This window comes from Lutra lutra, chromosome 12, assembly GCF_902655055.1.
Source record: "Lutra lutra chromosome 12, mLutLut1.2, whole genome shotgun sequence".
Classification (NCBI taxonomy): Eukaryota; Metazoa; Chordata; class Mammalia; order Carnivora; family Mustelidae; genus Lutra; species Lutra lutra.
The window spans coordinates 77,513,446-77,534,335 of record NC_062289.1 but is presented as its reverse complement, the minus strand read 5'-3'; the positions used below and the strand labels follow the sequence as shown (position 1 = coordinate 77,534,335).

At 51.3% G+C, this 20,890-nt stretch overlaps 1 protein-coding gene across 2 annotated transcripts in view; it reads right to left on the bottom strand.

Annotated features, from left to right (window-relative positions):
- The window catches only part of CHFR (checkpoint with forkhead and ring finger domains), a 30,185-nt gene extending 9,504 nt beyond the window's left edge, over window positions 1–20,681 (bottom strand). Inside the window, exons 1-10 of one of the 2 annotated variants that reach the window (XM_047698576.1) lie at window positions 20,545–20,681; window positions 20,197–20,340; window positions 14,912–15,011; window positions 11,365–11,474; window positions 10,418–10,477; window positions 9,857–10,066; window positions 4,933–5,100; window positions 3,052–3,211; window positions 1,952–2,106; window positions 1,702–1,864 (exon numbers count right to left, since the gene is read on the bottom strand). In XM_047698576.1, coding sequence (XP_047554532.1) covers window positions 1,702–1,864; window positions 1,952–2,106; window positions 3,052–3,211; window positions 4,933–5,100; window positions 9,857–10,066; window positions 10,418–10,477; window positions 11,365–11,474; window positions 14,912–15,011; window positions 20,197–20,329 — 1,259 coding nt within the window. In that variant the 5' untranslated portion in view covers window positions 20,330–20,340; window positions 20,545–20,681. Of the gene's footprint in view, window positions 1–1,701; window positions 1,865–1,951; window positions 2,107–3,051; window positions 3,212–4,932; window positions 5,101–9,856; window positions 10,067–10,417; window positions 10,478–11,364; window positions 11,475–14,911; window positions 15,012–20,196; window positions 20,505–20,544 lie in introns of those variants that run through there. The other variant, XM_047698577.1, reaches the window with a different exon arrangement.
- Between the last annotated feature and the right edge of the window lie 209 nt (window positions 20,682–20,890).

Sequence of the window (20,890 nt, the reverse complement as noted above, 5' to 3'; positions counted from 1 at the left end):
TCTCTGTCTCTCGCCACCCTCAGCCCCCTTGGCGGCTCCTGACACACGGAGACAGGTCCTGCCCACGCCACGGGCACAGCATCCCCCAGAGCGCGGCCGCTCAGTCCCCACACGGGGCAGGGCGCACGCTCACAGGCCTGATGCTGGGCGAGCCCGGAGCCACGTCCAGAGGCAGCCCCAGCTTGCCAGGCACGCTCAGCACGTCCACCCCAGCGCCTGAGAAAGTGCGTCAGTCAAGAGCATGTGTTGCGCCCCAGCTGAATGCTGCTGTCCTCTAGGGCCTTCCCGCCCGGCCAGCAACAGCCCTGCCCCGCCTCGCTTTATGCCCTTCAGCAGAGCTTCCTAAAAACACAGATGGTAAAACAGAATCCACAGGAAACAGGCAGATTCTTCCCTCATCTCAGAGAACGCCTTCCTGAGCCTGCCTCCGACAGCAGGAGCCAGAGAGGGAAGAAGGGGTAAGACCTTACTAGAAAACCACCACCGAAAATGCTCAACCTCATTTAGGAACGAGATGGCACTCATCTCGGGTGACACCGAGTGCAGGCAGGGTTTCCTGACACCCCTTGAAAAACCTCCCAGAGGCCATCGCTAGGACCTTCCTTGACGGGCACGAGATGACACAGGTGCCAGTCCAGCAGGGCACCCTGGGGGTCAGGCTCTCCGACCTGACTGCTCCAGTGCCATCACTTACCTCTGTCAACTAATGCACACGTGCACGAAACCGTAACCGCAGGGTGCACCGCAGCACGGCCTCGCGAGTGAGAATACTAGAGAGCCTACAAAACCACGTGTACGGCACAATCCCAGCTGTGTATGCACGTGTCTAAGTATACCGCGTTTTACTTACTAACAGAAGGAGTTTGTGCGGCTACCTCTACGAGTGGCCACAAGGATGCACCATAATATGTTCACGCTAAAGTGATTTTTGATTCCTTCTGTTGGCCCGACCATCATTTGCTAAATTTTACAAAAAGAAACAAAAGACAGTAAATTTGGGAGGTTTGAATTTTGTCTCAGTCTGACAGCCTCCACCCGAAACTCAGACGGCGGACTTCTGAGTCAGGAAACGGCAGCTAACACCAGGGCTCGTGGGATCGCATCCCCTCAGCCAAGCGGCCACGGCCTCGCCACGGTACCATCCCGACCAACATGGACTACGCAGCTCCCAGTGCGGGACCCGACACTCCCTGCACGAGCTGCGAGTACATGCGCACACATGGGACAAAGAACGTGTTACATCATGACGTCGTTGTAGCCAGAACCCAAGCACCTGATAACAGGGCGTGGGGTCTGGTGCTCTTCATCTTAGAAGAGTCGGCAGTCAAGCCCTTCTCTGGCTAGGATGCCCTGAACTCAAAAGGTACCGCGTGCCAATGACATCTCAGTAAAGCTGGAAGGAAATACGGATAAACAGCAGCAAAAAATAAACGTTGCGTGCGTACCCGAAGAGGGAGGGGGCACTGGAGGAGGCAGGGTGGCAAGTACCCACCCCAGTCACCCAAGGGAGTGGCTGTCCTTGGCCGGTGCCCACCCCATCCTCGCTACGTTCAAGGCAGCCAAGGTGACTGGCTGACGTCGCCCACGAGAAGCGAGGCCAGACGGCGCAGGCCAGACGGGCTGCTGGAGGTAGAACCCGACCCAGACTCCCGCGCTGCCTGCCCAGCTCCCTGCCGCACTCAGAGCTAGGCGGAGGCTCACCTCACGTCGGAGGACTCGCTGTCCACATCGGACAGCTCCAGCAGGTCCTCTGAGCTGCCCTCCTCATCAGAGAACGACCTCCTGACTTTGGGCTGCAGCATGTCTTGTGTGATCTTGTTCCTGGCAGCCATGCTCCGCACATCTTCCTCGCTACGACTCTTGTCTGGAGGGAAAGGACGTGGCTCTACTGGCTGAGGGGCCCCGGAGAGACGCCTGCAGCGGCCAGGAGCTGGGCGGGCTCCCCACTTGCCTGGGTGCTGGAGAAGATAGGCCTCCACCAGGTTGTTCAGGATGTGGTTTTTACAGATCCTCTCGACGGGACAGCGGCACGTGGGGCACAAGCTGGAGCGCTCCATCCAGCCCGAGTAGCAGGCCGCACAGAAGGTGTGCATGCAGGGCTGCAGGCTGAGGGCACAAGGACAGGTCTTCAGACGCCCCCGCAGACCACCCGCCGCTGGAGCATCTGTCTGCCAGGCCGCAGCAGCCCCCCAGACACCAGGGCACATGGGGCATGGCCTGTCTGGAGCAGGAGAAGCCGGGACCCCAGTTCACGCTGCCTCTTTCCCCAGAGAAGGACGTGCCTTGCTCAGGACGAGGGTTCGTTACTAAACAGAAAAGTGCGATTACCCCCACCCACCGAGCTCACTTGACTCAGCAGAGCCTAGAGCCCTTGCTTCTTGGGCCGCAACACACGCCGCATTTGGGGCCCGCGCTGGCCGCAGCCCCAGCTGTCGGGCCGGGAAGGCCACCGGCCATCCACAGGCCGCAGGGGATCCGGCTCCCCTGGCAGAACGGCGCTCGACCTCAACTTTCACCTGGTCCTTGGGAATTCAGAGAAACCAGAAGCGACAATCTATGCTCCAGCAGGGACAGGAGAGCAGGCTGTGACTTGAGGCATACGAGGAACAGGGACACTGAGTGTGGAAAAGGCCTGCATTTCAGTGGAAATTCTAAGGGCTTTCATTCTTCAGTTCCCCCAGAGAAGCAAGGAGGGGGCTCTCCCCAGTGGCTCCTGGGACCCACATTCCGGGGCACTGCCCCTGGATTAACGACGACATTCCCTTAAGGCTCGGTACAGTTCTCCTGTTTTGTGTCTGTGCAGCAGACACAGGCTACTGGGGTTATCTACTGGGACCTGTGTCCGCCTGTGCCCACCGAGGCCATTGCCACCACGGCCTCATGAGCTCTTCCAAAGCCTTGGGTACGGGCAGCGGGTTCTGGGCAGGTGGCCACACAGGTCAAATGACAGCGACATCCACAGCATCGAACCCGCCCTGAGCCAGAGGCTGGCTACCCCGCGGCCGCTTCTCCCGGCTGCAGCGCCCCGCACACCTCCCCGCGGGCGCGTACCTCACGCAGTCGTGCAGCAGGTCCTGGCAGATGATGCACGTGAGTGTCTCCTCCATCTTATCTGGTTTCACGGCCTCGGACCGGACACTGCCCAGGGCAGCGTGGGTGTCTCTACACTGGTCTGCGGCCAGCAACTGCAGGGTCACGTCAGGCCCCCCATCTGCGAGAGAAAGGGGTGCGTTCTGACCACCACAGCCAAGCGGGGAAGCAGCAGATGCTGGCTCTTCTGGTTCCACGAACACCTCAACCTACGGATGGAAGACACAGCTCCCGCCAGTGTTTGTGTTTCTTTTCTTTTCTTTTTTAAAGATTTTATTTATTTATTTGACAGAGAGAGAGATCACAAGTAGGCAGAGAGGCGGGCAGAGAGAGAGGGGAAAGAGGCTCCCCGCCGAGCAGAGAGCCCGATGCGGGCTTGATCCCAGGACACTGGGATCATGACCCGAGCCAAAGGCAGAGGCTTAACCCACTGAGCCACCCAGGCACCCCCAGTGTTTATATTTCAAAGGGTATTCTGAAGGAGGCCGAAAAGCAGCTTCAAATTCCAATACACTTAAGTTTCATAAGAAACTTAAATGTAATCACATAAAAAGGGGGCACTCGGGATACATGCTTAAAGGCCATTTATCACTCAGTATTTGTATGTAATGTCATTTTTGTTTAAACAAAAAACGTGACTTGTGTACACACTGGGAAGTACGCGCTCCGATGTGACCAGCTGTGAATCTTTTCTGTTCTGCTGTTCCACAGTGCTCGTGTGTTGCTAACCACAGCTTAATTTTTTATTTTTAATTAAAGAAATACTTGCACACTATTTACAAAGTCAAACGTTTACAAGAAACCAGAAGCAGCAGCCCTCTGCCGTGGTCTAACCTCCACTGAGTTAACGACTTTTGTGTTTTTAGCTACTTTTGCTGGTACAGACCTTCGTGTTTCTTAACTATATAATACCATGCCTGGGTTCGATTTTTTTTTTTTTTTTTTTTTTTAAGATTTATTTGGCCGGGGGAGATGGGGGTGTAGGGGCAGAGGGAAGAGAAGCAGATACCCCGCTGAACAAGGAGCCTGACTGGGACTAGATCCTAAGACCCTGGGATCACGGGATCATGATATGAGTCTAAGGCAGACCCTTCACTCACTAAGTCACTCAGGTACCCCCCAAAGTGGCCTCATTTTTATACTGGCTTATTATTTTATGCACTATTGCTGATTTTTCTACACCCTCCCCAAGCCAGTCAATTCAATTTTCCACCCAATATGCAAAATATTCTCGTCTCCTCCCCCAAGGTCCTCCTCCCTCCCAGAGCCCCCTGGTCTCACTGCTCCCATCCTCAGGCGGTTTCAAGCCTGCAGTGCAACCATTGTCCCACTACACATTCCCAAAATTTTTATAGTCTTTTTAACTTTGTCTTTTTAAGAGCAGATTTTTCTCTAAATCACCTTTACGAGAAGGTTAAAGCTATCGCTTAAAGGCAACAATTTTTCTTTTTAAAGTTCATTTACTTTTTAGTAAGCTCTACACCCAACGTGGGGCTGGAATCCTTAACTCCAAGATCGAGAGTCACAGGCTCCCCCAAATGAGCCAGCCAGGCTCCTCCAAAGGCAACATATTCTTAAAAAACGATTGTCAAATGTGGACAGAACGGCAACTCAGAACGCACTGCTTCCAGACCACAAGCATAACCTGACAGTAAACACAGTTCAATCCGATGATGACAAAAGGAAAGAAAGAAAAGGTTCAGATTTCCATTCCAAACAAGCTGAGGCTAACCCTCAAACCTCTGGAGAAGGGGAGGCCCCATCGGAAGCAGCTCGAACAGTCCCGCTGGGACCCCAGCACTCCCACAAGGGCCAAAACACACAGAACCCCAGGACTCTGACCTCCTTTCATTCTCTTCCTGCTGGGCTCCAGGTCCTCCTGACCCCGGGGCTCTGACAGAGAGAAGGAAGCCCCCTCTCCGTCTGGGAGAGCTGAAGGAAAGGTAGGGATTTCATCACCCGCCACAGATGGACCACACTCTTTCAGGGAAACGCCTGCGTCTCCGGAGCCTGTGAGGACGACAAACAAGAGAGGTTCTGATTCATCTGCCCCGGAAGGAGAGAGCATGGCAGGTAAAGCATCACGGGTTTGAGTTAGGCCTAGGTAATCCAAGATGCCATATTCTCAGTAACACACACTCACTAGAAATATGGAGCTTCGTCTCTTAAACGCACCTGTGCCCGCTGCTGTGCTGGATGGACCTGGAGCGAGCAGCGTGCTCGCGTGGAAACAAAGGCAGACGTGTTTGTGGTTGGGATCGGCCTGGAACGTTTAGTCTCACACAGGGCCAATCCGCATGCAAAGTAACGCCGAACACTCACCGTGCTGTAACTCACGTTAGCGCAGCTATACACTGTCCTCTCAGAAGAGGGATGCGCTTTGGATGGCAGGGACACGAAGGCCAGACAGAGCAGAGGGACAGTGCGGCGAGAAAGGAAGGGAGCAGGAGTACCTCCCAGGGCAGTACTGATCTGCGCAAGCCAGAAGCCAGAAGCACTGATTGAAACGAGCCAGCAGAAGGGTAAGGAGACTTTTTTTTTTTTAAAGATTTTATTTATTTACTTGACAGACAGAGATCACAAGTAGGCAGAGAGGCAGGCAGAGAGAGAGGGGGAAGCAGGCTCCCTGCTGAGCAGAGAGCCCCAAAAGGGGCTTGATCCCAGGATCCTGAGACCATGACCTGAGCCGAAGGCAGCGGCTCAACCCACTGAGCCACCCAGACGCCCCATAAGGAGACTTTCTAATAACCTTCATCTGGATAAAGACCTGGTTTATAATACCATCCGCTACAATACAGGCGTAGTCAGTAATATTCAAGTGATTAGTGCTGTTATTTTGAAAAAGAAACTGCCCTATGGCCGCCAAAGGAAAAAGGTTAAAACTGTTTGGGGAGCAAATGAGCTTGTATATGGAGGGAAGAGAAGAGACAGCGTCAAGGGCCGGCTCCTGGCTCTGGTTCTCATTCCCACTATGGCGGGGGGTGGGAGTCTCCTGAGCTCCGCCAAGCTTCTCCCTCCAGAACGCAGACCATGATGACGGTGTCTCTCCAAGAGACCCACGGGGAGGGTTAACTCAAAACTTGTAAGAGCACCTGGCACCCAGCGCACACTCAGCAGGCTGGGTACCTTATTAATATGTATACACTCAGACACACAGGAAAATGCCCCCAGCTTCACACAATTGGAGCTAAGCTTTCCATCTGAACAATCTGCTTACAGCAAAATTTTTTATGATTTTTTTAATTGCACAATATATAAATGCACTGCCCTTTTGCCCTTTTATGGTAAAATTAACAGTTGTATGTGCATGCGCACGCACACACACACACATATCACATTTTCTTTGTTTCCAGGTCTTGGCCTTCGTGAATAATGCTGCGGGAACAAGGACGTGCAGGCGTCTCCTGCAGAGAGTGATTTCACTTCCTCTGGATATACACCCAGAAGCGAGGTTACTGCATCAGACACAGTTCTCTTTTTCACTGTCTGAGGAGCGGCCGCAGCAGCCTGCACTCCCACGGACACCATGGCAGGGCTCCCCTCGCTACGCGTCCTCACAAACGCTTGTCATCCCTTGTCTTTTCAACGCTGGCCATTCTAAGAGGTGTGAGGTAATACCGCATTGTGGTTTCCTTTAATGAAATTAGAACATTATCAAAATAAACTGTCAAATCCCAACCACTCATATTATACACTGTATTAAGTATATAGATGGAATAGAAAAAATTCCTATTGGTTAAGAGGTTTTCTTTATAGGTCAGAGCTATTCTCTGCTTCAATTCTGAAAAGCTATTACAATAACCACAAAACACACAGCTTGGGACCAGAGACAAAGCGTATTTTTACACAGGCAAACAGCTGGAGATTAGCACTCAATCCAGAAGGCCCACAGCCTTCCATCTTATCTGCGCTCATATGCAACATTCCCTGGGGTACACTCAAGGTCAGTGAATGTCACTTCTACTCCTCCTGGGGCGGCCCTCACAAGGGGAAACCCTCGGGTGGGTGGAACCAACAGCGGGGCAGCCCATGACCTAACCGTGTCGTGCCTCTGTGGTTTAAGGAACCCAGGGGATACTCTAAAGGGCACGCGAGCCTACAGAACTTGGAGAACTTCAACCATCCGGGCAGTTTTTCAGTATCTGGCATGTTTTTATCTAGGTAGTGTGATCGCCTTTTCTTTTACTCAGGAGTTTGAGGTATGATGCTGAAAGAGCGGTAAGTCGAAGGCGTCTGAGAAGCTGGGACTCCAGTTCAGCAGTACCAGGGGACAGGCTGGAGGGCCTCTTGCGGTCACGGGTCTGGTCACTGCTGCTGGTTGTCTCCTGGAGGTGGTGGGTGAGACTCAGATACAGGGCTCACCAGCCACAACCGTTGTGTAAGCAAGCTTGCCTGGTAAGTACTGTGAAGTCCTTTATGGACGCGCCGAAGTCCCCGTAACACGAGGGTGTTGGTGCTCAGCCGGATGCCACCGACCCGGGGAGAGAGTGTGGTGTGCTGTGTGAGCCCGCTGCCGCTGGGAACTTGGCTGGGCAGCAGAAGCTCTGGGTAAGGATGGCGGAGAGAGCTACAAAGCCTTAATGAGGGCAGCCAGTAGGAGTGTGGCACTCCCTACGCTAAAAAGAACAATGGTACTAGCAAGTGAAAACCAAGTTCGCAAAAATGGAAACAGGTTCAAATAATGTGGGAGAAATAAGGCTTCTGGTCTCAAGGAAGCATACAGAGTCCCTGAGTTTACTGCCTCTCCTTCCCCAAATCCCACCAGAACAGATGGGAAAATAAGGACCACCTTGGAGCAGAACGACTAAGTTGGCCAAGGAGATGGAGGAGACGGAGGGGACAGAGGGGACGGAGGAGACGGAGGGGACGGAGGAGACCTCTGGGGACAAGTCCTTTGCTGCTGAGCCCGCAACCGAGTTCTTTTTGGAAGACCTTGCTGGTTCCTGCCTCTGAATGTGTCTGCGACAGCTAGAACTCAGGCTTCTTGCAAGCAAGCAGAAGATTAAAAGAAGACAAAGAGCCGAAACACCACGGACAGGAAGTGCCCAGTAACATCATGAGCTGGTGAGCCAGGGCGAGGCTGCGGGTCTCCAGACTCTGCTCTGGGAACCATGTCTTCTACTATTCACAGCCACACACACCCTCGCCGAGATTTAAGAGGGTCTCCGTGCACTACAATGTTAAGAATAAGAGAGGGAGGGGTCCCTGGGGGGCTCAGTCGGTTAATCATCTGCTTTCAGCTCAAGTCACGATCTTGGGGTCCTGGGATCGAGGCCCCCCTACCGAGGCTCCCTGCTCAGTGGGGAGCCTGCCTCTCCCTCTGCCCCCTCCCCCGTGGCTTGTACTCACTTGCTGTCTCTCTCAAATAAATTAAATCTTAAAAAACAAGAATAAGAAAAGCATTCTAGGGATAAATTCGAGTTCCCAAAACAAGGTGAAGAAGGCTTACTTCACTGAAGAACATCAAAGAGCTTAATGAACAGGGTGAACCCCCACTGTCCTGGGTATTGTAAAAATGTCAATTCTCCCCAATCAAAAATATCTCAAAAAGACTTTTTTTTTAAAACTTAAGATAAACCTAAAGAGAACCTGGAAAAAAAATAAAGAAGAACAGCTAAGAAAGTGAACTAAAACATTAACATATTTAGGGGCGCCTGGGGGGCTCAGCTGTTGAGCCTCTGCCTTTGGCTCAGGTCATGACCCCGGGGTCCTGGGATCAAGCCCCGCATTGGGCTCCCTGCTCAGTGAGGAATCGGCTTCTCCCCTTCCTGTCCACCACCCCCCCCGGCTTGTGCTGGTTCTCCCTCTCAAATAAATAAAATCTTTTAAAACAATTAACATATATAGTGCAATCCAATTCACAGAACATACATACGTGTACATGCTACACCCTAACAGTTATTTACAAAGAAATGTTCAAGTCCCACGGCACCCAGGGAGTCTGAATCTTCTCTAGTGACCAGGGAGGAAGGTAGAGAATTGGTGCCATAAAGACCAGTACATGTAAAACTGGTTTTAAATTACATGTTATTCCAGGAGCGCCTGGGTGGCTCATTTGGTAAAGTGTCTGCCTTCAGCTCAGGTCACCATCCTGGAGGCCTGGGATCAAGTCCCGAGTTGGCCTCTCCGCTCCGCGGAGAGTCTGCTTCTACCTCTGCCTCTCCCCCTGCTGGTGTGTGTTCGTGCACTCTCTCTCAAATAAATAAATAAAATCTTCAAAAAATAAGTAAGTAAATTATATGTTCCTCTGGGTGAGCTTTGGAAACATTATGCCCGGTGAAAGCAGCAGACACGAAAGGCCAGACTGCATGACCCCACTCGTATGAAACGTCCAGAAGAGGCAAGTCCACACAGAAAGCAGATTAGTTGGGGGAGGGGCAGTGACTGTTGGTGGATGTGGGGTCTCCTTTTGGGGTGACGAAAATGTTCTGGAATGATACAGTGGTGTGAACGCACAACACTATGAATGCAGTAAAAACCACAGACGTGTACACTTGAGCCGGGTGACTGCTACGGCCTGCGAATTACATCCCCGCACAAGGACAAAACACACCATGCTACTGCATGGCCCGACTCTCCGCATTTCTGCCGCAGATGGAACACGACACCGTCGACTACCGCAGCGATCTTGCTGCTGACAGCCTAACGCCTGATGCCGCCTCTGGCTTCCCCAGTGGCTTCTATGTCTGTCTCCATCCATAATAACACGCGTCACAATCAGTGACCAAAGAGGCACGCGGCGACCACCCTGAGATTCCCCTCTCACCAGAGCTGGAGGAAGGCGCTCGCCCTGCAGAGGTGGGCTCCATGGAAGAGGTAGAAGCCGTGGGGAAGAGGTCTGATGTCGACGTCGATGGCTGTGGTTCCTCAAAGCACGCCTGAGTGGTGGGCGATGACGGCAGGACCTGGGGGTCATCACCTTGCCCTGCACCTGAGGTATCTTTGGTCACGTGGAACACATTCTCTTTATTAGCTTCTTCAAACACGAAAGGAACAGAAAGAGCATATGGTCAGTGTTCAGGGGGAGCACCACGGCTTCAGCCAAGACGTTCCAACAGATGAAAAGGCTTTCCTAGTAAGAACCAACAGTCCTGGGGCACCTGGGTGGCTCAGTGGGTTAAGCCTCTGCCTTCGGCTCGGGTCATGATCAGGGTCCTGGGATCGAGCCCCGCATCAGGCTCTCTGCTCAGCAGGGAGCCTGCTTCCCCCTCTCTCCCTACTTGTGATCTCTCTCTCTCTGTCAAATAAATAAATAAATCTTTAAAAAAAAAAAAAAAAAGAACCAACAGCCCTTACTACGCACCCACATTGTTACAGCCTCACTTACCAAAGGAGTCTTGCGTGACACCTTGCTTCTCACTTAAAGATTCGTAGAGGTATGCCACATCTAAAAGGAAATCAGCAGTCAGAACGGAGTCCCCAGGACCATCAGGAGCCCCCTTCCCCTTTCTGTTCCTTTCTGACACTTCAGTCCCTCGGTGCTTGCTGACGATGTTGACTTACCAGCTGGTAACAACATTAACTAGTTCAAGAGATTTCAAAACAAGTGACCCAAGATAAATTAACCAACTTTAAAATAAATAAGGCTCAGAATAAAAGGTCTGCAGGCAGGAGGCAGACTAGGGGAGGCAGAGTGACGAGCAGGGGGTGACCAGTGCTTTGCCTGTCGCTTCAAACCACCAGCAGGAGCAGACACAGGACCTGCCACGTGGCCAGGGGCTGGTTTTGACAACACGGAAGACAACCTGAGAATGTCTGCCTCCCTCTTCCAGTTCGTGGTAACCTTTGAAAGACTCCCTCTCAACTCTCCTTGACCTGTATCATTCCTCCGCAAACGGATATCAGATCTGGAAAAGCCCGAATGGGATCCAGTCGGATGTCTGTTGTCTCCTATAAGGTCTTCAAAAGCAGATGACCTCTGGCCTCCAGCTCCTATTCTAGGTCTGACTCCCCACAACTCAGGTTTCCTCCGCTATGTCACCCGGCCCATCCCCGCTCACTTCCCCTGGCCCTGCTGAGATGCACGGCTGTGGCCAGAGTGGGATTTCGGAAGAATGGCTCGGGCTCAGACTGCAGGGTCAACACTCCCATTCTCAACAGACATGACTCACGCCGAGAGTCTACATCAACAGCAGAGAAAATGTAGCTAACACTAACATTCCTAAGGGAAACAGCTGCCTCAGCACACTTCCTTTCAACGACACTTCCCAGCGGCGGCAGGACCTCCACGCCACGAACCACCCGTGTCCACCCTGTCCAATCCCTCTCTCTTACTGTGTTCTGGCTCATTCTTCCTGTACACCAAGTAGATGACATCCCCCGTCTGCAAAGGGCAGGTCTGCTTCTTAACAACCTTCAGCTTGTTAATCACTGTTCCATTGGTGCTGCAAAGACAACAAAACTGCAATTTAGCCTACTTAAAATAACTCTGGGGACGCCTGGGTGGCTCAGTGGGTTAAGTCTCTGCCTTCGGCTCGGGTTATGATCTCAGGGTCCTGGGATCGAGCCCTGCATCAGGCTCTCTGCTCAGTGGGGAGCCTGCTTCCCTCTCCCTCTGCCTGCCTCTCTGCCTACTTGTGAACTCCGTCAAATAAATAAATAAAATCTTAAAAAAAAAAAAAAAAAAAAACTCTGGAGTGAAAATTTTCTTTCTCTACCACCACTAGGGAAACAAATCAGTATCACTGCTTTGAAAATGATAAAACACTCCTAAGCACAACGTAAATATTTAAGGAGCCATATATGCTAGTGCCACACCGCAGTTCTCCCGAAGAAAAGCTTGCCTGCTACCCCTTGTTGACAGCCAAACTAGTCACCAATCTCATCGACGTGTCTGCTTTTCACCACGCCACATTCTCCCCCATTTGCCTCCTGGTGGAGCCCTGGAATTCTCCTAGCAGCTCTGATTTCCAGCTTCTGTCCCGCTTCTGCACTCTGCTCTGCCCACAGATCCACCCCTCCCTCCAGGAATTTCAACCAGGTCAGCTCATTCCAGTCAGCACTGACACCTCTTAAGAGACGGGTTCCAGGGCGCCTGGGTGGCTCAGTGGGTAAGCCTTTGCCTTTGGCTCAGGTCAGGATCTCAGGGTCCTGGGATCGAGCCCCGCATCAGGCTCTCTGCTCAGCGGGGAGCCTGCTTCCTCCTCTTTCTTTGCCTGCCTCTCTGCCTACTTGTGATCTCTCTCTGTCAAATAAATAAATGAAATCTTTGGGAAAAAAAAAAAAGAGAGAGACGGGTTCCAACGAGCTCCTGGGTGGCTCAGACGGTTAAACGTCCTGCTCTTTGATATCGGCTCAGGTCTTTTCTTCTCTTTTTAATATTTTATTTATTCGTTTGAGAGAGAGAGAGACAGAGCAGGAGCAGAGAGGCAGGCAGAGGGAGAGGAAGAAACGGACTCCCCGCTGAGCTGGAAGCCCGCCGTGGGGCTCAATTCCAGAACCCTGGGATCATGACCGGAGCCTAAGGCAGACAGTTAAACATCTGAACCACCCAGGCGCGCCTCGGCTCAGGTTTTTTTTTTTTTTTTTAAGATTTTATTTATTTATTTGACAGAGATCGCAAGTAGGCAGAGAAGCAGGCAAAGAAAGAAAGAGGAGGAAGCAGGCTCCCTGATGAGCAGAGAGCCCAATGCGGGGCTCGATCCAGGACCCTGAGATCATGACCTGAGCCGAGTGCAGAGGCTTTAACCCACTGAGCCATCCAAGAGCCCCTCGGCTCAGGTCTCGATTGTGAGTTCAGGCCCCACACTGGGCCCCACATTGGAAGTGGGGCCTACTTTTAAAAAAGAGAAAGGTTTCCAGCAGAAGCAAATCAGTGCCGACTATGGGCTGAAGGTGGTGTGGTCCCTTGGTGGGGAGGTCACTCCGGTCAATCAGGGAGCACAGGTGGAAGAGGGACAGGCTGCCAAGGGAACAGACAGGAGTCTAAGTCAGCCAGGACAGGACGGAACAGCACTTCCCTGAGGGAGTCCTGAGTAGAAACCTGACGGAAAGTCGTGACCGGACGAAGCACGCGCCTCAGCATAGGAACGTAGAGGACAAGAACACAACGCAGCGAGTGGACCGACCCGACCGCAGGCGCTCAGACCACCCGAGCTTGACTCCGCAGCTTCACTCCTAAGGCCTCCAGGGGTGAAAAGCCTTATTTTCACATCTGAGCAGATGCCCACTACTTTACTGTTCTGTAAAGGGCCACAAAGTAAATATTCCCACAGTCTCTGTCCCGACCACTCCGCTCTGCCTGTCACAGGGAAGCGGCCAGTGCCCCAGCGTGGCTTCACTTCCAGCAGCTGGTGGTGCTCCCCAGTACAGCCAGGTCTCTGCCGCTGGGGGTCTCCCCACAATCCATTCTCACGCCCTTTCTAACCAAAAAAGTCTGACTTTACTCTTCTGCTTAACCCCAATCACTTCTCCCTGCTCTCAGGCTAAAGTCCAAACTCCCTAGCGTGGACACCAGGGCTTTCCCGTTCCAGTCCACTGCCCGGATTTGCACCTGCCACTCACTCTGCGTGCACAGGACCTGCTTGTGCCCAGGGCCTCTGCACCTGCACCTCCTCTGGCCCGGAACACCCTCTCCCCTCCCGCCACCGCAGCCAGGGAACACGGCGGCGCCTGGAAGCTGGAAAACGCAGGAAAAGGATCCTCTCCTAGAGCCCCCAGAAGGAGCCAGCCCTGACGACACCTTGATTCTAGTCCAATGAGACCTGACTTCGACTCTGTATCTTCGACGCTATGAGATCGCAGCTCTGTGAAAGCCAGTAAGTTTGCAGCGAGTTGTTACAAAACTGTCCCACGGCCAGTCCCGGAGAGCCCCGCCCTGCCGCAGGACTGCTCCAGAACCGGCGCTACGCCGTTCTCCATCAGGCTAAGAAATAAAGAACTCCATCTGCTACCTACTAGAAGAGGGGAAAGGAGCATCATTTCTGCCTAATAAACTAATTCCTCGTCTTCTAGCCCTACAACTGTAACCGCCAATCTCCTAACACTTGACCTTTACAAAAATAAGAATCCGTCTGGTGGAAAAGGCATACTTCAACAGGCTGCCGGACGCCACCTGCCACTTTGCCACTCGCACCAGGCTGAAGGCAGCCACATTCTGACACCGTGTTCCTTCCTACACAGGTGCAAATAATCAGACATGCATGCAAAGAGTTTTGGAAGACAATAACTGCAGCGTCATTTATAATAAGAAAAAGTCAAAAATAGTAACTCTCCACCAGTAAAGGAGCTGACGGATAATTACACAATCACAGTGAGGCGGAGATGGGTCCGGGTGCACTGACATAAGCGCCCCATAAATGAAAGTGAAAAAGGAGACATAATGTATCTAGCAAAACCACATTAATACAAAATAAATAAATATTTCTAACAGGTGAGTGGGATTTGGGAAAGCTTTTCACTTTTATGTACTGTTTATGTTGTATACAATTTTTTAAAAAAGAAAAGATTTTCTTGATTTGGAGGAAAGTCTAACTTGACTTTTAAGTCTTCCTTTCAGAAATATTTTTGCTTTAATTTGAACACATTCAAGAAGGGTCACAGACACCGAAGTGTTATTGAAAACAGGAAAATACATTTTCTAAGAATCTGACGGCCTACCAAACTACTGTGTCATAGAAAACAAGCCCTTGTTTCTTCTCTGTAGTCAATGGATTCCAGAGGAAACAGAAGTTCAGAACGAAGGGCACCGGGCTGTTTCAGTCGGAAGAATGTGGGCCTCTTGATCTCAGGGGTTGTGAGTTTGTGCCCCACGATGGGTGTGGAGATTACATAAAAACAAAAACAAGAAATCTTTTTTAAGAAAAGTTCAAAAGGCGCTTACCTGGTATCTTCCAGTGACACCTGACCAGATTTTTCATCCACTATGATTTTACAGTGATCTCCGGACACCAGTTTATTGCCGGGGAACGAAAGGTCACAACCTAAAAAAGAGAAAGGATACACACTGGATATGACCGTGGGGACCGTGCATAATACTACCCTTTGTTATCAAAGCTCGTGCTTGAAAATCAGGACCCGTGCTGTATGCGCCACAGGAGACAACACCTAATAAAACAAGAAAGGAAGCAGTTTTTTTTAGATTTATTTATTTTAAATATTTTATTTATTTATTTGACAGATATAGATCACAAGTAGGCAGAGAGGCAGGCAGAGAGAGAGGAAGGGAAGCAGGCTCCCTGCTGAGCAGAGAGCCCGATGTGGGGCTGGATCCCAGGAGCCTGGGATCATGACCGGAGCCGAAGGCAGAGGCCCTAACCCACTGAGCCACCCAGGCGCCCCACTGAGATTTATTTATTTTAAAAAGAAATTTTTTTATTTTGAGAGAGTGGGGTAAGGGGCAGAGGGAGAAAGCGTCTCAAGCAGACTCACCGCTGAGCTCAGAGACCGATGCAGGGCTCGATCCCAGAACCAAGATCATGACCTGAGCCAAAATTAAGAGTTGGATGCTTAACTGTCTGAGCCACCCAGATGCCCCGATAGGAAGCAATTTTTTAAAAAAGCATTTAAGTGCTGTGAAGTGTGTAAACCTGGCGATTCACAGACCTGTACCCCTGGGGATAAAAATATATGTTTATAAAAAATAAAATTTAAAAAAAAAAAAAGCATTTAAGTATTAATCCAAAGCAAAGGGAGAGGGACTGTGTCTTGAACCTTTCTGACTTCCCATTGCCTAAAGGATACCCACCCCATCAACAGTTCTGGCTACACACCAAGAGCTTCTTGGTGACAATTTCACAATATGCACATCTATGCAGCCAGCGTGATAAAAAGAGAAGTTTAAAACTAAGGGCCTTAGTTAAGTAATTCTTCAATACCTTCACTTAGTCCTTGATTTCTCAGTGTAATCTAAGGTTTCATAAATCATCACAAAACTGAAGCGATAATCAAGAGTCACAGAAAACGTGACTGAGCAGATTACAGACAGAGGTACATGCTTGAGAAAATTTAAAACAGAAGGGGGAATGCATCTACAGCTGAACATGATCATTATACCCTCATTAAATGCAAGGGTGAGATCATCAAATATTTTGTTCTCTCCTTAAACCAAAGAAATAAAATCTTTCAAGAACTCTTTACTATCGAATCACTAACGTGCTTATAATAAGTTTATGCTATAGCTACTAAGGCTTATAGCTTTACTTTTAATAACCAAACATGGGGGGCGCCTGGGTGGCTCAGTGGGTTAAGCCTCTGCCTTCGGCTCAGGTCATGATCCCAGGGTCCTGGGATCCAGCCCCGCATCGGGCTCTCTGCTCAGCAGGGAGCCTGCTTCCCCCTCTCTCTCTCTGCCTGCCTCTCCACCTACTTGTGATCTCTGCCTGTCAAATAAATAAATAAAATCTTTAAAAAAAAAAAAAAGAAAGAAAGAAAAAGAACCAAACATGGGAAGCAATACACGTGTCCATCAGCCGGAGAATTAAAAAACAAACTGTGGGACACCCAAACACTGAAGACTACACAGCACCAAAAAGAAACACATTACGGGGGCGCCTGGGTGGCTTGATCGGTTAAGTGAACAACTCATGGTACCAGCTCAGGTCTTGATCTCAGGGTTGCGAGTTCAAGCCCTGTGTTGAGCTTCAATCTGGGTGTGGAGCCTACACAAAGGGAAGGAAAGGAATTACTGAAACACACAACAGCCTGAAATGGGTTATGTCAAAGGACAGAAGCCATACACAGACTGTGGTGGAATACTGTGTGACTCCACTTAGATCCAAGATTCTGGAAAAGGCAGAATGACAGGGATAGAAATTAGATGGATAGTGGCCAGAGCTGGGCTTGAGACAGGTGGCTGATCCAAAGGAAAACTAGGGAACTTTCTAGGGTGATGGAAATGTTCTGCCTCTTAACGGCAGTGGTGATTCGGTTTCTCAAAACTCACCGAGCGCCCGGAAGGGGTGAATTTTACCGTGGAACTTTATCTCCATGAACCCGAAGCATTAGACATCTTACTCCACATTATACATCAGGGGAAGTGCTTCATTTACCCACGGCACATTTCAGCTGCGCTCACCACCTTCCCAGTATGCGGAGTATAACCAGCAGGACAGTCTGCCGGCAGCCCCCGACCCAGCACTAGTCACCATGCCACTGGGATAGGTTTTTAACAAGCTTCTCTATACCAGAACATCAGCATTCTAATGTAGATCCAAGATACTCTGTGCTAAGTTCTATTCTTGGCATTTTTCCTGCTTATCATTCAGTGGGTTAAATTCCTCGGGAGGCTGGCTGGCGCACACTTCGGCCACGCCCCCAGCACAGAAGCTCTTGGAAGGTGAGGTCTTCCATCTCCCTTCCCACACACACCAACTCAGCTCTCCCTTTCTCTTCGAAATAATGCCTTACATAGACTACGCGTGTGTTTTAAAAGAAATGTAATCAAGTCCTACAATTTTTACGTAATGTGTCTTTCCCAAAATTCCTCTTAAAGGTCTGAACCCCGGTGTGACTGCAGCCAGGGCTTGGGAGGAGGCAATAAAGGTTAAATGAGACCACTGGGTGGGGCCCTAATCTGATAGGGCTGGTGCCCTCAGGTGAGGAGGAAGACACACCAAAACTGTCTCACAGGAGAAGGCTAGCAAGGCAGCTGTCTGCAATCCAGAAGAGGCCTCTCACCAAGAAACAAATCGACTAGCACCTTAATCTTGGACTTCTCAGACTTAAGAACTGTGAAAAACAAATGTCTATTGCTTAAGCTTCCTGGTCTATGGCAGTCAACAGGCAGTCAACAGCCTGAGCAGGCTAACACAGCAACTTCTGCTTCCGATGGAGGTTAATACATTCACCAAAAGGAATTCTCCTGAGAAGATTTACCCAACAGCCTGTTTTTGCTCCTTGTATTAACATGCAAAATGATGTTACAATACTGTGTTACAATAACAATGGCTAACATTAAGAGCTAACTATCAGGGGCACCTAGGTGGCTCAGTGGGTTGAAGCCTCTGCCTTCAGCTCAAGTCGTGATCCCAGGGTCCTGGGATTGAGCCCCGCATCGGGCTCTCTGCTCAGCGGGGAGCCTGCTTCCCTTCCTATCTCTCTGCCTGCTTCTTGGCCTACTTGTGATCTCTGTCTGTCAAATAACTAACTAACTAAATAGCTAACACTCAGCCAGGCTCCTTTTAAGGATTTCGCAGGTAAGATGTGCATTACTCTTCAGTGAAGTAGGTACAAAGGTATGGAAAGTGAAGTCCTTAGCCCAAAGCAAGTTATGAGGCGGTGCCAGGTTGGAAACACCGGCCTCTGCTCTTCACCAAATTCCCATTACGTAAATTAAAGACAACTAATGCATTTTTCAGAAGTTTCTAATGGCTGGTAAAAACATTCAACGTTGAAAAAAAAAAAAAAAAAAAGAACTTGATACTGAGATTTAAGACTTACCAAACCAAACCAAACCAAACCAACCAACCAAACAAAAAACAAAAACAGGTGCAGGTACATCATAAATGGTAAAATAACCCAAAAAATTGTGTTTACTTTATTATCCTTATTTTTATCATAGTACTTAGCCTTTATTTTTTTAGTTTTTAAAATTCCAGTATAGTTAACATATAAAAAATACTTGTTTCTAAATACTTTTCCACATCCTTTCTTTTTAAAGATATAAAGTCAGAAACAAAACAACAACAGACTCTTACATGTAAAGAACGGATGGTTGGGGGGGTTGGGGGGAAGAGTGAATTAGGTGAACAGAATTCCAGCGTACTTCTCATTATGAGCACCCAGTAATGGGCAGAACTGCTGAATCACTGTATCACACAGCTGAAACTAAAGAGTGTACGTTAATTAGGCTGGACTTAGAAAACTGTAAAAATATATATATAGAGAGAAAGAGTCAGAGTGATGTTGTATTAACTTTCAGACAAACTACACTTTTTTGCTGACTTGACCAGCACACTTCTCTCCCTGCAGGGAAGATACCAAGTGCGTCAAACAGCAGACTTAGGAGCTTGGAGGCAGCTGAGCCTGGAGGGTGACACGCTTTGTCTCACGGAGCTGCGAGACTTTGATCGCGCCCTGTACTTCCAACCTAGACGTGAGCAGCTCAATTCTAAGAGCGGGGGCTTGAGGTCTTTTCACATGTAGCCACCAGGGCGCCTGGGTGCCAGTCGCTCAACATCTGTCTTCGGCTGGGGGCCTGATCGCAGCGTCCTAGGATGGAGCCCTGCATGGGGCTCCCTGCTCCACGGGAGCCTGCTTCCCTGCTTGTGCTCCCTCCCTCGATGCTCTCCCTCTGCCAGATAAATAAAATCTTAAGAAACAAATAAAAATAGGGGCGCCTGGGTGGCTCAGTGGGTTAGGTCACTGCCTTCCGCTCAGGTCGTGATCTCAGGGTCCTGGGATCGAGTCCCGCATCGGGCTCTCTGCTCAGCAGGGAGCCTACTTCCCTCTCTCTCTCTCTGCCTGCCTCTCTGCCTACTTGTGATCTCTCTCTGTCAAATAAATAAATAAAATCTTAAAAAAAAAAAAAGAAACAAATAAAAATAAATGTAGCCGCCTACAGCTACAAATCTCCCTGGGCGCAGTGCCTCGGCGGCAGCCCACAAACCAAGGCCTACCATATCCCCGTGTGCACTCATCTCCAGGTAGTGTGTAATTTGCCCTGGGACTTCGCTGACCCACTGGCGGCTTAAGAGTGTGCTGCTTAATTTCCACACTGGATTTTCCCGGGCTCCGTCTGTTACTGGCTGTAATTTCATCCCACGGAGGGCGGAAATGCTCTCTGTGGTAATGAACTCGACGACCCCGCGCTCTAGGGGTCCGTGACATCACTGCGCCTGCTTCCTGAAGTTGTAACGACGAGTAAATAATCTGCGGGAAACACTCAGCAGTGACCGGGCCGACCAGTAAGCGAATGCACCACGGCTCTTACACGGGAGCCTATTCCACTGGAAAAACTGGATAGCGCAGCGGGCCCCGCCCAGGGCCCTTCGGCGGCCTGGGGTGCCTCCTGGCCCGGCCCCGGCCCCCCGGCCCAGCCCCCAGCCCTCATCGCCGGCTGCGGTCCCCCAGCCCTCCGTCCCCCGTCCCGGTCCCCCAGCCCTCCGTCCCCCGTCCCGGTCCCCCGGCCCCCGGCCTCATCCGCGCGCCCCGGCGTCCGGCCCGCACCTCTCCTCCGCCCGATGGTCCACTCCCGTTTCCTCAGGAGAACGTGCGGCTCGCCCTCTCCGGCGTCCAAGCGGAGGAGCCTCCCCCAGGGCTGCTGCTGCTGCGGCTGCTCGCCTTCCCCGGGCCGCTCCATCGGATTCACATCTGACGAGACCCGGAAACGCCGGGTGAGGCTCTCGGACCGCAGAGGCAGGGGCTGCGGCCCGCCGCTCCGCCCCGCGGCCCTCCCGGCCTCGGCGCCCACGCCACGCCGCCGCCGCCGCCGCCACCGCGGGCCGGACGCCCTCCTCCTCCGGCGTGGCCGTGTCCCGCCCGCCGACCCGCCGCAGCCCCGCGCCGTCCGCTTACCCCCCGCCCCGCGCCGAACCCGGAACCGGCCGCGCCGCCACCGCCCCCTCCGCTGTCAACAGACATCGCGGATCCTTCAGCTGATCCGCTGGGCGGGGCCAGCAGCGGCCGTGCCCTGCAATTGGCTGGCGGCGGCGCCCACCGAGCGCGGCGGCTAGAGCGGAACTCGGAGCGGCCAGCGAGAGTGGCCGTGTGGGGGCGGGCCGAGTGTGCGCAGACGGTTGGCGGCGGGTCTGGACGCCATTTTTGGTGATGGCCAGAACGACTTCGTCTGCGGACCTGTCGGCGGTCGGCGCCATGTTAAGTCGGGGCAAAAGAGATGGAGTTACTTGGGGGTTGGGCGTCC